This window comes from Pituophis catenifer, unplaced genomic scaffold, assembly GCF_029215685.1.
Source record: "Pituophis catenifer annectens isolate HBS135680 unplaced genomic scaffold, rPitCat1.0.hap2 SCAF_1, whole genome shotgun sequence".
NCBI classification, from domain to species: Eukaryota; Metazoa; Chordata; class Lepidosauria; order Squamata; family Colubridae; genus Pituophis; species Pituophis catenifer.
This window is the reverse complement of record NW_027256881.1, coordinates 243,700,641-243,718,953: the sequence shown is the minus strand read 5'-3', so window position 1 is coordinate 243,718,953 and position 18,313 is coordinate 243,700,641. Positions and strand designations below refer to the sequence as shown.

General features: G+C 38.8%; 1 protein-coding gene across 2 annotated transcripts in view; it reads left to right on the top strand.

Moving 5' to 3' along the window:
• Positions 1 to 18,313, top strand: part of DEAF1 (DEAF1 transcription factor) — a 28,630-nt gene that overhangs the window by 5,062 nt on the left and 5,255 nt on the right. For both annotated transcript variants that reach the window (XM_070957382.1, XM_070957383.1), the window contains exons 4-11: positions 204 to 350; positions 1,369 to 1,508; positions 2,650 to 2,715; positions 5,093 to 5,219; positions 6,342 to 6,470; positions 10,913 to 11,044; positions 14,230 to 14,480; positions 18,036 to 18,098. In XM_070957382.1, coding sequence (XP_070813483.1) covers positions 204 to 350; positions 1,369 to 1,508; positions 2,650 to 2,715; positions 5,093 to 5,219; positions 6,342 to 6,470; positions 10,913 to 11,044; positions 14,230 to 14,480; positions 18,036 to 18,098 — 1,055 coding nt within the window. The remainder of the gene's footprint in view (positions 1 to 203; positions 351 to 1,368; positions 1,509 to 2,649; positions 2,716 to 5,092; positions 5,220 to 6,341; positions 6,471 to 10,912; positions 11,045 to 14,229; positions 14,481 to 18,035; positions 18,099 to 18,313) is intronic.

Genomic DNA, 18,313 nt, shown 5'->3' with positions numbered 1-18,313 from the left:
ATTTCAAAAATCAGATGATTGATGTGTTGTTTAGAGAGGATTTAATATTCATTTTTCTTCTTTTAATGATTGAAGAAATAAGTTGCACTCTGGTTTTTTATTGACTACCTATCATTTTGAGGATCACGTTTTTGACATTCTAAAAGAAATGCAGAAATGAAAACTGTATGTTAAGACTTGGTTACCTTTCCTTTTATTTGAAGGATCTCAGTCCCCCTCTACTCAGTTAACATCTGGTCAAGAAAAAGGTGGAACAAAATATAACTGGGACCCGTCAGTGTATGATAATGAACTGCCTGTGCGATGTCGAAATATCAGTGGGATATTGTACAAAAACCGACTTGGTTCAGGTGAGGAATTTCAACCTATATTTTTCTAATCCATCTGAGTGATTAAGAACCCTCCAAAATTGTTAATCCACTAAGATTAAACATTGACTTTCACTAAGAGTTGAATTTCCTAATATCCAGAATATATATTTTTTATTTTTTTATTTATTTTTTAATTTGATTTATATGCCGCCCTTCTCCGGAGACTCAGGGTGGCTTACAATGCGTTAAGCAATAGCCTTCATACTTTTGTATATTTATACAAAGTCAGCTTATTGCCCCCACAAACTGGGTCCTCAATTTACCTACCTTAGAAAGGATGGAAGGCTGAGTCAACCTTGAGCCTGGGGAGATTCGAATTTACAGTAATTGCAGACAGCTGGTGTTAATCACAATGCTTTTAGTCTGCTGAGCCACCAGGCTCATAAATTTAGAACACAGTCAATCTCAGAGTTAATGACAGGATCTGTTTTTAAATTTGATAGCAGTGCAAATGTGGAATATAACTTAAGGAGAATTCCCTGCCTATATTCACTGTTCTTCTGTCCTCCAAAATTCCACCCAGATAACATCTTGGTCTGTTTTGAGAATAAAGAGAGGAAATATTACCTTGGATACAAGTCATTGCATGCATCAAGCCATCTAAATGACAGCTATTTGCCCACTTTTCAATATATGATACATGTTTCAAATCAAGTTTATTTGTACACAGCAGGCCAAATCTATAACAATCTTAGCAATTAAAAGTGGATGAATGGCCCGGAAGAAATTCTTTTCTAGACTGCATGTTATTCATTTCAGTGTTATGCTTAGCTGTGAATGGGAAGGGAAGGAAAATTGGCACTTGCATCATTGTGAAAGTGAATGCTCCGTTTTGCGAACTCATTAAGAGTGTTTATATTGGGAAGGCATTTTTATAGTGGGAAGGGAACTATTAGTCTGCAGCTTGTGGGGAAAGGTTTTTGCAGACTCTTCTGAGCCTCATTTGTATAAAACAATTATTAAGCAGGAGTTGTTTCTTTGTTTTATTCTGGACTAGGTGGTCGAGGTCGTTGTATTAAGCAAGGGGACAACTGGTACAGCCCCACTGAATTTGAAGCTATGGCTGGAAGAGCCAGTAGCAAAGACTGGAAAAGAAGTATTCGTTATGCTGGGAGGCCAATACAGTGCCTTATTCATGTAAGATTCCTTAGATTCATTTTCTTCCTACTGTCACATATGCCACAATAAGTACTACTGGATTCAGTGGGATTGATTCCTAAATAAACGCACATGGATTATGACATTTGAAAGAGTTTCATCATGTGCTGTATTTGGACTTATGTTTCTTGAAAATGGAGAAGACTTCCCTTAAGGTCTTACTTAGGATAAAAGTTACCAGAAAACTTTTGCAAGACACCTTTTATGCATACATAAATAACCACTATGTTATTCCCTTAATGGGTAAACACAACATTTTGCAAAACACAGGAAAAGAGAATAATTTAATAAGCAATATATTGAAAATGGGAGATGAGAGAAAAGAAAAGAAAACCTAACTAGTTTCTGGTAGTCCTTTCATATCCAGTGTTTTTTTCACCATAGTCATATTTCATGGCTGTAGTTTAGACAGCTCCCTATTTGCATTATTTGTAGTTCTACAGTATCTGGAGAGTGTATGCTGTAAAGAAGCAGGACAGTAGTGAACACCGAGGTGAGGGGAGAGGACCATAGGGTAGGATATTAGATTAGTTGGTTAGTTTTACTTTAAAGCAGTGTGCCAGCAAAGCTCTCGGTGCTTGGAGAACTAGGAAGGGCTTCCTTGTGTTAATTCTGGATGGGTATCAGTTTTTCCAACCTAATAGTGCTCTTTTCCAGTTTTAATATTTTTATTAAAGTTTGTTATAAAATAAAATACAAACAGAATCAAAAGTCAGGAAAGATGAAGAAGGAGAAGAAAGAAGAGAGCTTCAAAGAGAAAGGAAAAAAAAAGTAGTGACTTTCAACTTTTTTCAGTGCAGTATAATACATAAAACTTACAGCATTAACTTTCTGCTTTACATTTCAGACCATTTCTATAGCAACAAAGTCAATCTGGTCATCAAAACCTAAGCTCAAAGTTTCATTTTTTTTTTCTCAGTTTCGAGCACAAAGTCCAGAAGCAATTTCCAAGTAGTAACAAAACTACATAGATTCTTCCTTTTCATTAAAACTTTTGCCATCTCCACCAACTTTTATCATCTTTACTATCCACTCTTCCATTGTGGGGAATTAATATGTCTTGCCATCTTTGTGCATATAAGATTCCTAATACTGCTGTTTTCCATCAATTCTATTCCAGGATGGAATACTAAATCCCCATGCGGCCTCATGCACTTGTGCTGCATGTTGTGATGACATGAGTCTGGTGAGTCTACAATTGCTGCTTGGATTACTTGATGATGTGCTGAACTGCTACGTGCTGGTTATCATACAGAGATGATTTATAAATACTGTGGGCTGAAAGCGCCTTTGTCAGATTGGGAAAGGCAGCAGGGAAACAAATAGGGTCTTACCACCATTTCCAATTTATATACTCTTATTATTGCAGTAGCAGGCTTTTAGGTAAAATAAATTATTCCCAGTTTTTACTTAGTTTTGGTAGTAGATTATTAACAATAAACATCCACTGGTTGTTTTAAAAATGTATTTAAAATCTGTGGAGTTTACCTCAATGTTTGTGGTGTGGTGAGAGGGCACTCAGAAATGAGCCTTCCCTGTGGGAACTTCCCTCCTCTTGAATTGCTTACTCCCCCCCCCCTTGAGATTGGCTCCTTCCCTTACTACATTTTGGATTTTATTGAAATCTGTTTACTCTGCAGAGCCTTTGAGGACTCAGGAGTAAAAGAAAATTACCTATGGAGTAGGAAGAGAGATTGTCACTGTGGGTACTAGGAATTCTGTTACAATGTTATTGATCATGGGATTTTTCTCTGTTTATGTTATTTTGTGATTAGATGGATTAGATTTATTTATTAATCTTTTAAGCAACCCAGTAATCTATATATATAAAAGCAAAATACCACTCAGCATCATCACGAAATCTCCAGAACCGTAAAGCCTACAAACTTGAAATTTGGCAAGTATGTTCCTTTTGGCTTCTAGGTGCTCACTAAGAAATGGTTTTTCGAAATGACCATCAAATCATTAGTATTTCTTATATTATTATTAACATGATGTTAAGGAGTTAGACTTTCTACTCCCCCTCCCCACCTGAAAAGAACTCTGTTCCAACTACCACTTAGGCGTGGATGTGGCCAGCGTGTGACTCATCCGGCCTGCAGACTGGGAGTTTAGACACTCTACTCCCCACCTGAAAGGGAGAGAAAGGGATAGGAGAGGATCATTGGGGCCAGCCTCAGGGAGAGAAGGGGAGAGGAGAGGCCGATCATAACTACTCATTAATTTTCAAGCTGTAAGTGTCGATTTATCTAGCCCAATCACATAGTTTCCTAGCAGAGCACAGGTATCCATCTAGTTAATTTTTAGTCAGTTTATAATAAAAAAAAGCACAATTTGAATTTAAACTCATCAGATAAATCAAATAAAATGCAAAGTAAATGCACCTACGAACTAGGCAGCAGCAAAGCAGTTACCAAAATCTAAAACGATATGATTTATGCAGTCTAAAGATCCTGGGAAAATTGGAAAAAAAGTCTTAATTCGGCACTGAAATGAGGTTACCATGGGTGCCACTTGAGTCTCTCTGGGAAGAACATTCCAAACATAGAAAGGCTCGCTCTCCTCTGTAGAAACCCATCTCACCCCACTGATTATTGGACAGTTTTTTTCTGATTGAAGTGGCATATATGTGCTAGCAATTAATTAATTAATTAAACAAACAAACAAACATTTGGCATGAGGTTTGGTCATTATTGTAAAGGTTACTAGGTATAGGCAGGAATCTCAAGAGAAAGTTGGCTCCACAGTGTAGAAGCATTAAAAGGAAAACATGACTGTTTCAATAAAGCAGATATCTTCCCCATCCAGATGTACTCCAAATTTGTTGAACTGCACTTCTTGTCAATTGTAACCCGTCAACGTATCATTTTTTTCATTTTTCATTTTTTATTGAACTGCAGTAGCTAACAAACCCAAAGCAAGCAGTGGGGGAAGTTGTAGTCCATCACACTTGAAAGTAGCTCATTGGGAAAAAAATCAGAAAATTTTGGTACATGAAAACTAGTCTCAAGAGAAACATTGGGCCCTTAAAATTTTCAGATTTCACTAACATTGTGTTCCTTTAAAGAATGTGTAGTCTAACCTGAAATGGAAATAATTTGAAGTACATTATCAGAGCTGTCCTTTTTAGTGAATAAAAAATAGTGTATTATTTGAATTGAAATAGTCAATATATTATTCAATATATTATTCAATAATGTTCAATATATTGAATATTATTGAAGTTTCTCATGCAAGGCATGACAGCAGTAGCAACTGAGCATTGAGCTGTCTGATAATATTATTTATAATGAAAGGATTTCATATTTATCAGAATTGTGAAGGTAAGAAGATAGGCCTGAGTGGCTTTGGACTGGGATCCTTTGTCGGCAATATAGAAATCTTTTAGATCCTGTGTTAAATTCATTGTGTCAAGATGTCGATTTTCTTTTCTTTGGTGAGGCAATTTATACAAAGTTTAGATTATATCAACTAGCGAAAAGCAAACAGACGAACAAACATTAACTGTATCTCCAGAAAGAATTACTGCCATATTCTGACAATGGTTGCTTTCTCTTTATCAGAGTGGTCCCATAAGACTGTTTGTCCCCTATAAAAGAAGAAAAAAAGAGAATGAATTGCCTACAACTCCAGTGAAGAAGGATTCCCCCAAAAACATCACCCTGCTTCCTGGAACTGCTGCCACCACCTGTAAGGGTTCCATGCGATATTCACAAATGAATCCTAACTGTCATTTAACATTTATCGTTGTTTTTAAAATGAAAAAAAAAAATTCAGTTTCAAAAACAATTCAATATTTAATGGTCATTGTACACTTTGTAAGAAACAGCCTTTTCTCCTTTTCATCTTTAGTATAAATCGTAAACCATCTCAGGTTTCCCTTTTGGCACCCTAAATCCTTGTTTGATCTTTATTTACTAGCTGATGGTTTAATTTGAGTAATAACATCAAGAAAATGTTTGCAAGTATTACTTAAAGTCTTGTCCTCTGTATTTAATTTTAATGTTTGCTTCCCGTCTTAATCAAGTATGTTCTTTTTTGCCCTGAACTGTCTTTTTGGTGTGTTAAACTGGGAAGCTTTTAGCCTTATTAATTTGGCTTGTTGCATTTCTTTCACTCAGAGAAGAAGTATGATTGTTTTTGGAAAGTTTTATCTATAAGCCAGTGGTGAAATCCTCTGAGGTTTGTCACCAGTTCACTGCACGTGTGCGCAGTGCGTGCCAAATGCACACTGCGTGCATGTGCAGCATGTGCCAAATGCAAGCTTTGTGTGTATGTACAGTGCATGTCAAACACACACACACGCATGTGCAGTGAGTGCCAAATGCACGCTGCACATGCGTGCATGCACAGTACATGCCAAATGCACGCTGCATATGTGTGCATGCGCAGTACATGCCAAATGTGCACTTCGCGCGCAGGCGTACCACAGGCAGTACCGTGCAGCGTGGAAAAAGGAGGCTTAAGAAGGTAAGTAGAACAGCGAGGGTGGGGGAAGCTGTGCCGCACGATTTAGATTCACTAGAAAGCAGGATTTCCTGCTTTCTAGTGAATATAAATCGCACAGCACAGCTGATCGTGGGAAATACCGGTTCAGGTGAACCGGTAGCATGTTTTTACTACCTGTTCTCCCAAACCGGTAGCTTTTATTACTACCGGTTCGCCCGTACCGGTGTGAACCGGTAGCATTTCACCCCTGCTATAAGCTCAGTGGAGTGTTTCTGCTAGTTAGAAACAAAACTGGGGAGATCCTTTGATCAGTAAATATTAGCATTCTACTTAATTCTGAAAATATTTTCATCATTTCTTTAGTCACTGTGACTCCTTCAGGACAGATTACAACTTCTGGCACTTTGACCTTTGATCGTACAGCAGCCGTGGAAGCCACAGCTATTATCTCAGAAAGTCCGTCCCAAGGTGATGTTTTCACTGGTACCACTGGTGAGTAAGACAAATCCACATCCATGCGTGATTGGGATACTTCTTTAAACCTACATTTTAGAAGAAGAAATCGGGCAGTGATGAAAGAAGATAGAAAACGTGATTAATAGCACAAAAATAGAAAATTCTATCGATGAGTTCAGTGGGATTTATTATGAGATACAGGTGTATGAGATTGCAGTGTGAAGCAGCTGCTTCAATCAATTGCCCAGCCTCAGGAATGAACCACAGATAATATTCTTGGAAAGGGCCATTTAAACTATTCCCTCTGTTCCAAGGTAGGACTCTAAATCAAAATAATCCGGAGAGATGGCTCTGCAGTTCTGTTTAGACTCACCTAAGGAAGGAGAATCTCCCAACCCCTCTAGGTAATTGGTTTCACCGATGCTCCCAACTGTCAGGAAGTTTTTCCCCATGATTCAGTTGGAACCTGCCTTTCTGTAGCTTAAATCTGTTATTCTGCATCCTTTACATATAGTAACAGAGAACATGCCTTAGCTTTCTTCTGGTACCCTTTTCACTTCTTGAAGACTGCTTACTCTTTACTCTTTTCAAGCCTGAATATCATCATATCCTTCATTCTTTCTTCATTAGAAGTAGCATTTTGGACATCCTCAGAGCTCTTTTCTGAACTTACTCTAGTTTTCTGAAATCTTATTAAAGTATTTTGCCTGTTCAGAGCCCACCCTAGAAGCGGGGTCTGATCAAAGAAAAAATAGATGGATTTGGAAATTATATGAAATTGCAATTTGCCTTTCCCCTCCCCCCGGTCACCTCAGATTGCTAACCTATGTTCAGTCTGTAATCATTAACCACAGGTAGTCCTCAATTTATGATCACAATTGGGACAAGAATTTCCATTGCTAAGCAAATGAGTTGCGCCCGATTTTACAACCTTTTTTTTACCACAATTGTTAAATAAATCCCTATAGTCATTAAGCAAATCCAGCTTCCCCCATTACTTTGCATGTCAAAAGCTAGCTGGGAAAGTCACCAATGGCAATCAAATGACTCTAGGATGCTGCAACCATCATAAATACATTCCGATTGCCCAGTGCCCAAATTTTGATCAAATAATCGTGGGGGGAGGCTGTGACAATCATAAGCATGAGTACCGGTCATAAGTGTTTTTTTTTTTTTCCAGTGCTGTTGTAACTTCGAATGGTTGCTAAACAAATGGTTGTAACTCTGTTTCACAAATTATCAGATCAGATATCCTGCATTTATTTCTGTTTCTTTTTTTAAAATTTTGCAGATGTCTTGTAAATTCCAGGATCTTATTCTCAGCCCATTTCTGTATCCCATCAAGATTATTTTGGTTCTGAATTTGAGTATGTTAGCTTTTCGTTGTTGTTTGCAATTTCATATATTCTGAGCTTTCATTTTCCTGACATCAAGTCTACAGTTCTGGGCTATCCGTATGTATCTTTCTTTTACGATTTGTCAAACTTTCCATCCAAAAGAACATCTGTATATGTTCTGTTTTGCTTTCAGATCTTTGTTAAACTCCTGCAGTCTTCTTATTTTTCCCCCACTTATTTAAATTATTTGCCATTGTATTTATTTATTTATTTATTAATTAATCAAATTTCTATACTGCCCTACTCCCGAAGGACTCAGGGCGGTGTGCTTTTGATATCTCATTTTTAAGAATTCCTATCCATTCTGAGGTCCTTTTCTAATTAGTTTCTCCTTTCATGGACTCATACTTATTTTCTGAATTTATAAAAAAACTTTTTTTAAAGTCCAGGTTTTGCATTCAGATCCTCTTAGTTATTTTTATTTAAGATCTTAAGCGTAATGTGATCAACTTTGACCAATGTTACTGCTTCCTTGGCGTCTTCCTTGGCGTCTTGCTGAATAATTAGTATCAGGTTAAAGATAGCTGCTCCTCTGGTGCCTTGCTCCACTCACTGAAAGAGAAAGTTTTTAATAAGACATCTGAAGGAATTTCCTGGAAGGACCATACTCAATTGAGTTTTGACTTTCAAACAGATTTTGAGATAATTGAAATCCCCCATCCCTGGTACGTCATGCTGCTTTGAAAGATCTGCAATTTGCTTTTGTAAAACCGCATCCATATTTTTTTCCTTGGTTGGGCAAGAATAATAGACATTATTCCAATATTGCTTTTATTTGCTTCTTCCATTATTTTAACCCAATTGCTGACTATGATACCACAGAGTTCATTTACCTGGATTTCTGAACAGATGTGAATACTTGCAATATAAAGTACTCTTCCTTCTCCCTTTTCATTGTTTCTGTTCCTTTTGAATAGATTTTACTTCTATGATGGGAATCATTTACTTCTATTATATCTATTAAACTTCAGTTGCCTTCCTGTATTAAACATTTAAGTTCATTTTGTTTATTTCCTATACTGTTGGCATTAGTATATAGACAACAATATAGCCTGTGAACTTTATGGGCAAATGTTCTTCCTGATTTTTTATTGAGTATGTAGTTTAATAGGCACCATTAAGGCTTCAGTCCACTTCCTTCTAGATCATACAAGAATTAACCCTACCTTTTATTTCAGGGTTTACGGTAATCTTCTGCCCTCAATTTAAAGTTCTCCCAATCAAGCTTACTCAGCTTTGGCTAAAGACTTATTTACAAATCTTTATGAGCTACAATCCATCTCAAGTCAGCAGTTTATCACCCAGATAATAATGGACTTTTTCTGTTGATGTTGCTTGCATAGCTCTTCAGTAATCTGCAGTATTGTTTTCGTTCTCAGTCCTCTTCCATGGCCTGCAAAGATGGATGAAAACACCATCTGTTCTTGAGCTCCCTTTCTAGATCTTCAGTGTCACTGACAATATATTTCTAGCTGTTCTTTGCAATACCTTTAGCCCCAGATGAAATTGTAGGACAGTGGACTTAATATGTCCTAATGTTCTGTCACACGTTTGATTTTGCTCTTGGAAGGCGGTTTAATTCATATGCCAGTTGGTCCAATCAGCATGTATTTATTTCTGTTTTTCTAACTCCTGTGACTCTTTTTGTTTTATTGCAGGGCACATTAACATCTACTTCATTCTTCAATAATCCACTAACCCCCCCCCCTTTTTCCCCCTTTTTTTTGTTCTGCAATTTCCTTGTCCTGAGAGCTGAGAGAATGCTGCCTCTGCAAATAGCCTAAAGCTGACATCTCTTGTTTCTGGTTGCCATTCTTGTTCACTGGACTTGTTTCCTTTAATTCTCTTCCTTGGGCGGAGTTATTTGGTTTAACAGGTGCTGTTGTAATGCTTCCACATATTAGGATGATCTAATAAATCTTCATCCTCTATGATTGCTCATTGGTCCAGACTTTCATTTTTTCTTCATATTTTCATCTAGGTTTCTCTTTGTTGTTGTTGTTACAGGCTAGATGAAAGCAAATAAAGCAAACAGAATGGTGTAGTGGTTAAGGTTAGAAACAAGATTGTGTTTTAGTACCACATTAGGCGTGAAAGCTGGCTGGATGATCATGGACCAGTCATTCTCTCTCAGCCCAACCTCACAAGGTTTTGTTTTATTTTGGTGGAAAAAATAGTAGGAAGAAAAACATTGGTTTTGTTTTCCAACTTGGAATATTTATAAAAATAATAAAGGAGGGAAATAAATAAATAAAGATAAATCCTGATAAGACAGAATCATATTAATGGACTGTTTTTCTGTCCATTTTAGTGTTAATTTTTCTAGATTATTAAGAATGGCTTAAGACTGTTCAAAAAGGTTGCTTACAAAAAAGCCACCCAAGTGGATATACTTAATAAATTGCATTACATTCAAAATATATATTTTAAACAGCTGGAAAATATAGATTGGGGGCCCCTTGGTGGTCTCTGAACTTGATTGTTTTCTCGCAGATGTTTCATTATCCAAACTAGGTAACATGTCTGCAGAAAACAATCAACTCAGAGAGCACCAAGGACCCCTCATTTCAACCCTGAGCTACAGTATTCTCCTTTATTGGTAAAATATGGGCTTAAATGTTATTAGGAAACTTTTTTTAAAATTATAACAAATAATAAGGGAGAAACCTCTTACCAATACATAGAAGTCTGCAATCCTTGACACATTGTCTTGCCTAAGGATAAGTACTGCGTGTTTCTTTTTAAATTGCCCACATAATCCAGTGAGCGGTGGGGTGTATTGTATTATGTATTGCAAAATAATTTTATTTCTGACCATCTCGCTGGTATTCTCATTTTGAGATAATCACTTTCCTTAATTCTAGTTTTAATCATTTATATTGAAGATGAAATGTATTTCGATTAAACAGTAAATGCAGGAACTTGGGCATGTTTTGATCTTGCAAGAAATGATATTTCTTGCTAAACCCTTTTTCCAGAAGTGTCCTATTTTCCTTCATGTCTTCTTACTTTTTGTGAACTTCCAAGATGTAACATCCAAACCAGTTCCTTTAGACTCTGACTTTACTCCCTTCTCAACAGTGCAAGATACAAACCTTCAGCAGCAACCTTGTCAGGTCAATCATCCAGAGCCTCACTATCCAAGTTATCAAGACAGTTGTCAGATCTCCGCATTCCCCGAAGCAGCTTTGCCAACTTCTCATCCCAAAATTGGTAAGATTTCTTTTGTCTTTAAAATAATCTCCACATTGTTAAGTTACATAATTTTTAGTATTTTTTTCATGGGAGCAAATACACTCATATTTTGGGGAAATAGTAAGCCATCCGAGTGGTGTAGGTGTGCTAGGGTGTTGCTGATGTCCTCACATAGGAAGAAAAGAGCAGGAATTATAGGGATGAAAATAACCTTGGTTGTGAATGCAGCCCTGTCAAGGATCCAATCCAAGTGCTATGTTATGTTTTTTTTAAAAAATTTGATTTATATGCTGCCCTTCTCCGGAGACTCAGGGCGGCTTACAATGTGTTAAGCAATAGCCTTCATACTTTTGTATATTTTATACAAAGTCAGCTTATTGCCCCCACAATCCGGGTCCTCATTTTACCTACCTTAGAAAGGATGGAAGGCTGAGTCAACCTTGAGCCTGGTGAGATTTGAACTTGCAGTAATTGCAGGCAGCTTATGTTAATAATAGTGCTTTAGTCTGCTGCGCTACCAGGGCTCCTGGTTAGAGCTGTTGTTCTACACAGGCCAGATGATTGTGGATTTGGAGATTGGAACCCTTATAACCTGGTAGCGGTTGTGTTAAGGCAGTTGCCAGCTTAGGTACAGTTTCAGGAGCTTTCAATTTCCTCAGGATGAGGACTATTAATTTGACTTGCTCTGAAAAGTCATGGAGCTCTCTTGACTGAGCAAGAACCTAGATATTATCTGGGAATATCTAGGTCAAAACTCCGAACCCTCCCAGCCCTTCCCACACCCCACACCCCCAATATGGTTCCTTGGTTTAGAGATGAATTGTTGGCTTAAGAGGAGATGGAAAACTTCACACAGCGGTGCCATGAATCTATTAGTTATACCAGATTGTATTTGTATAAGGTTTCCTGCATGAATACAGTGAGATTTTAAAAGGATTTTGACAACATAAGGGTGTGTTCTTTCATGCAAGAGAGACGGAATAACTTGAGGGCTGTCTCATTCTCACATCGATGTCCCTTTGGCCCCCCACATCCCACGGCCCCTCCTGCCCTAACTGACGTTTACTGTCTTCTTGCTTCTGACCCTTTGTGAGGCCGCACGAGGCTTTCTCTCCAGGGTTCTGCAGAGCAGCTGCCTCACAAAGGGCCAGGCTGGATGCCTTCTCAACAAGAGCAAGAAGACGGTGAAAGTCAGATGGAGCAGCGATGCTCAGTGCAGCAGGGGCCTCGAGTGCAGGGTGGCAAGGGCAGCTGGGATAGGAGGACTGAGGTAGCTGCAGCTTTGCAGGGAGCTGCTGGGTGAGCCTGGATTTTTGCAGTGCAAAAGCTACGAAGCTTTTCACAGTGCAAAGCCAAGCCTTTTGCAGAAACTCTAAGCACTGGGAGAAAAACACTTTGTGGTGCCTTGCTGGGCTGGGGCTGGTGAACGGCTTCCCAGGAAGCCCGCCATCATGGCGCAAAGCCTTTTGCAGTGCTAAGGCTGGACCAGCAGTGCAGTGCAATGGGGCTTCCTGGAACCGCAGTTCTGGGATTCCCAGTATATGGCAGTTTTGTGCCATGCTGCTGGAGCAGCTGAGGTTTCCAGGGGCAGCTGTGGCTTTGCTCTGCACTGCAGCTCAAGAGCTTCTTGCCGCCCTGGAGCCTTGGCACGCCAAGAAGCCCCATTCTTTCCTTGGCTTCCCTGAGCTTGTGCTGCATCACAGCACACCCACATGCGTGTGTGGCCTGTGCTGGGCCTCCCCTACTCCCTTGTGGTATCTTTGTGTTCCTCACCCAGGACTCTCTCTGCTGCCCATTTAACAACCCTGGAGTTAGCATCTGCAGTTATGACGGCAACGGGGACTGCCGTGATTGCTGTTGCTAAGCGAAGTGGTCACATGATGTCATGCTTTATGACCGTATTGCTTAGCAACAGAAATGCAGGTCCAAGTTGTTAAGTCAAAGACTATCCATCATAGCATGGGCCATGCCCCTGCAGTCCAGAGAGGAAGGACTGCCTCTCAGTCTCCCCCATCTTGCCTTTCAGGTGCCTGGTACTGTAGATCCCTCTGCAATCTTGGATTCCACCTCAGTCCTGGATCCCACTACCACCACCACCACTTGTGAGAAGTAGTGAAAGAAAGAAACATTCAGCATAGATTTAGTATCTCCCACAAATTTTGATCTTGTGGAAAACTAGAAGAACTGGATTTGCAAAAATTGAAAAAAAAATCACTGAATATGCGGTGAAGTCTTAAAGTTATGAAATGTGTATTGCTGCACTCCCTTCGGGAGCTGGATTTCATTAGCCCATTGTGAGAGGCCAGGCTGCCTGCAAGTTGGCTAGCATCTGGGCTGATGGTACCCTGCCCCTTTAAAACCTTTTCCTAGCCAGCCCAGCTGCTCAGCAATCAGCAGGTTTAAAAGCTGAGCAGAAAAGCAGCTGTGTGTATGTTGTTGCGGCTGAGTTGTTGGTGTGTTGAAGTTGTTCTAGGAGTGAGAGGGAGATAGTTTTTGTTCTTGGTGGAAATAGAACTACTGGAAGCAGCCAAAAGGGCCAAGAGACACTAAAACTTTTCTTTAGCACTAGGGCTTACAAATTGTATTGGTCTAGAACTAATAGTAGGAGTAGATTTGGGGAAGTGTGTGAAAAACAACTGTTGAGTACTACCCATTGTGTGCTTGTGTGTGGGATGTCTAAAGTCCAAAGGGACTTGGGTTGGTCCTCTGGGGTTTTGGGAGCCCATTGACTTCGGATATCGATAAAAGAATCTGTGGCACCCATAAAGCTGGTTTGTTATTTTAAACTGTTGATAGGGTCCACTGCAATTGTTACAGTCTGCTTGCTCTATGGTTTGCTTCAGTTCTAAGATTTATTAAAAGCATATACATCCTGCTTCCAGATTCCTAGACTAGTAAAAAAAAAAAAGCTACTGCATCAGAGAAACAATTCAAAATCTCAAATATTCAAATGTTCTTGTATTGGTTATTTGTAATGCAACCAGAAATTTTCAATACTTTACAACGATGAAACACTCAGTGGAAGCAGCTTAAATTACTGATTTCTGAAAGGAACTGAAGTGAGAGGTCTTAGTCTGCTGCCTGGCTCTCTACCACAACCATATTGAATGGCTGTGGATGACAACTAGGATGGAAGATGGATCTGGCCAACTTTCAGGCACAGTTACTGGTGGTTCAACTCATTCTGTGGTTCTATCTTTTAGTGTTGACCTCACTCCCTGCCCTTGCGGTGCCACCTGCTACGCCCACTAAGACAATCTCCTCTTCTGTGATGAATGGACTTGAAATGACAGAACAACGGAATTGGCTTTATCTAGAGGAGACCGTCAATTCTCTGCTTAACACAGCTCGGCAGTTGAAGACGCTGATCGAACAAGCTAAGCAGGCCAGCTCTTCCTACAGAGAAGCTGCTGTTTCCCAAGCGAAACTTCAAGCTGATGTGGAAAGGAAAGAGGTAATAAATAGTTTTTCAAGAAAGGAATCCATCTTAGCCCCAAATATCTTATAGCCATATTTTAAAACTACTTATGCTGCTTTAGAAACTGTTGAAAGAGGAAAAACTTCCACCCTGATGCATGGCACAGTGATGGTATGGATGTAGTCCATTACTATAGTCTCAGTGAATTTCAGAGTGCAATCACACAGTGAGTTTGGATTTGGTAGCATCATTTCTGATCTGCAGTATACATTCTAAAACAGTGTTGGATTTCTTCTACTGCATTCAGAGAAACATAACTTAAATAATTGGAGCTCCTAGGATTTATGTTCAAACAAATATTTTCACAGAGCTTAAAGGGATAGCAAAAACTCTTCTAAAATGCATAATAGATGCATATGGAGTATTATTTACTTAATTATTTAAAGTATTTATATACCATTTGCCAATTAAACATCACCAAAATGGTTTATGGTAATATATACTGTAAATAAGCTTTTACATAAAAGTTCCAAATAAAATCAATAAGGTAGATAATAAAATAAGTAATCAAAGCAGTGGTAAGGAAGTTAATTTATCACAGTAGCAGTGGTGGGTTTCCCCCAGTTCGAACTACCGGTTCGCAAGAACTGGTAGTATAACCAGCGGGAGGCTCCGCCCACTGACCCGGACATCATCATAGGTGATCTGCGCATGCAAAGAAGCTTCTGTGCATGTGCAGAAGAGCGCATACGTGCGTGAGCAAAGCAAGCGTGTGCACATGGTACGATGCGAACCGGTAGTAAAGGTAAGTAGAACCCTGCACAGTAGTATATAAAATAACACATTACTAAAAATTCTGCAAGAATAAAAATGTGCCTCTGTCATTCAGAAGACAGTGGAGAATCTTCCAGACCTACCGCACTATTGCGGGCCTATTTACACTATTGGAGAATATCCAGAGTAGGCCTTCCAAAGATTATTTTAGGGTACTGAGAGGAATTTACAGGAAGAGAATCTCTTCATATGCCCTGATCCTAAATACTGGAAGTCTTTATACATTAATACCCAGTAGCACTTAGACTTGTTTACTGCTCCATAGTGCTTTAACAGCACTCTCTGAGTAGTTTACAGTGTCAACATATGGCACCCAACCATCTGGATCCTTATTTTACCAACCTGGGAAGATGGAAGGCTGAGTCAACCCTGAGCCCCATCAGGATTGAACTCCTGGTTGTGGGCACCTGCAATACTGCATTCTAACCACTGCATCACCAGAGCTCCCAATGGCATTGGGATTGCAACTGAATTACAAATTAGAAAATATCTGTAGTTTTCTAATATTAAAAGTATTCAATCATGTCTATTTTGTTTATAGCAACAAGGTTATGAATTCTATACGCTGGGTAGTGTCGGATCAAGACTTGAGACAGGAGGGAAGTGGAGCAGGAAAGGCCTTTACAACAAACACGGGTTGTATCCGTAGTTGGGTCAAAACTAAATTCTCCAAATGTTGAGTTCAAGGAGCAATAAAGTGGCAAAGTCAAGGGCCATCCAGAATTCAGTTGCAGTTAAAAATTCACAGTGTGGTAAGGCAAGGCACTAGCCACAAATTCAGTTACAAGCAGTGCTGGGAATGAAAGTGAGCCTGCTTATATATCCACCAAGCCGGGCATCTCTCTTTCTCTCCCAGGGTTTTTCGATGAATCACTTGGGGAGCCCTGCATCCACCCACTCTTGTCCTCAAGTGCTTTCTCTGCATTAATTCCTGGAGCCTTCTTTGTTTGGGCTTTCCAGGACCCAGGAGGAAGGAGGCATGGATTTCAATACCCTGTTTCCCCCAAAATAAGATATCCCCTGATAATAATAAGCCCAATCGGGCTTTTGAGCGCATAGCAATAAGGCCAAGCACTTATTTCAGGGTTCAAAAAAAATATAAGACGGGTCTTATTTTTGGGGAAACATTGTAACCGTTCTTCACCAGCTGTCTGTAGGAGAGATGCTCACTTTACTTCCTTTTTGATTTGAGGCCAGGTGACTCTGTGTTCTTCCTTGGCTAGATATTATTTCCTCTTCCAAGGCAGTTCTAAGAACATATTTGTCACTTGATTGACATGTCTATTGGCTTAAGCTCACTGCTTTATAGTTGTTAGTTGCTTCAATAGGTTGCTCTTTTATTTAGATGTTTGAGTAAGGATTTAATCTTACTTAAACATCTAAATAGCTATTTACATTATTTAGATGTTTTAGTATGATTTAATTCTTACTCAAACATCTAAATATTTAAGGACTTTCTTTCATAGTGCTTGAGATTGGAGGCAGCTGGGAATATCTTCATATTGGTCTCTAGCCATTTAATAAAATTTAAGAACTATTCCTCAGAAAGAAATAAACATTGAACATTAGATTTGCTATGGTCAGAACTAAACGTGGGTGCTGAAAATTTCTTATTTTCTACAGTGTCAATTGCTTTTAGTACAGAGAGCTTTGTAAGAATGTACCAATAGTTTTAATGAATTATCCTTTACTGGAAGGTGTCAGTTGGCTTTTATTGCTAATTATACCTGCCATTTTATGTCAGCATTCTTGGATTTTTGTCTATTACTTATTTGTTTAAAATATATTTATTTATATAGCCACCTCTTGTTAGAGGGTATGGCATGTGGTGATTTCAATGGATGTTGAATTGGTTAAATTGGTTAATGTGTAAGCGTTGCAGCTGCTTAGATTTGTTAATTATTGGGGGAAATTGTATAGTGTTTAAATCCATACAACAGTAGAACAGTGTACATATGGAAGTTGTAGGTCCCTCCCTCCCACAAGGCATTTAAGTAGAGACTAGACAGCTACCTTTCATGGAAAGTTGGACTAAATGATCCTTGTGGCCTCTTCCAGCTGTTCTGTTTCTATGAAAATGTGAGAGGGAAGGGTTTGAGCTCAGAAAAAATGATCACATGGAAATTTGTAATGCATTTTTTGCTATTAGAATGCAAATCTATTCAATATAATGACAGCCTCCTAATGGCCCCAAAAATAGTTGAGCTAGCTTGTAGATAACAAATCAAGAGAAAACAACATAATTTCTTGCCAATATAGAGATGTGAGGATCTAACTGGCAGCAGACATTAAGTGTTGGGCAAGGAAGGAGGTAACCATCTGCAAACTTTATCTTCTCTGGACAAAGCCTTCTTCTTCTGGACTAGCAAAGCTACAGATGTGCAATTTTCAGCTGTGGGTTTTTGTTTCTTTGTTTTTAAGCACGATATAAAAGGAACATTTGTGAAGTAATTGAAATATATGCAGTTCTTTCTTTTATCTCAAATGTTTCTTTCCTATTTGAAAGATAAATGATAGTGTATAATTTAGTACACAAAATATACAGTTCTTAATATTACTTAAATAAGTCCTCACTCATGCTATTGCTGGTTGATGACCGTAATAAAGTTTTTATTCATTCATTTGCTCATGTTTATGATACAAGCATTCCACATAGCCGTATTTCCAATAGAAAACTCTTCCTTGTAACTATACTTCCAAGAGCAGCATGAGGTAATTGTTAAAAGGAAATTTATGATTGTCTTTCAATTTTTCCAGTATCAGAGTCAGTTATTTCAGCATACAGAAGATGTTGATGGAAAAACAGAAATTATTATTAAGGTAAGCCCAAAGATTGACTCTGAATGGTATCTAAGGACTATCAATCTATTTCCATGTTCTTTTTTGATACTGAATGGCGGCTTCTCAGTGGCAGCAGTCTAATGGTCTGAGATTGAGCATGTTCATGCTGATGTGGCTAAACTGGCCTGGTTCCTGAGACAGCAACTTATCTCCCATAAGGGGTTGGCATTCATTTTGTCACTTTCCTTTAGCCC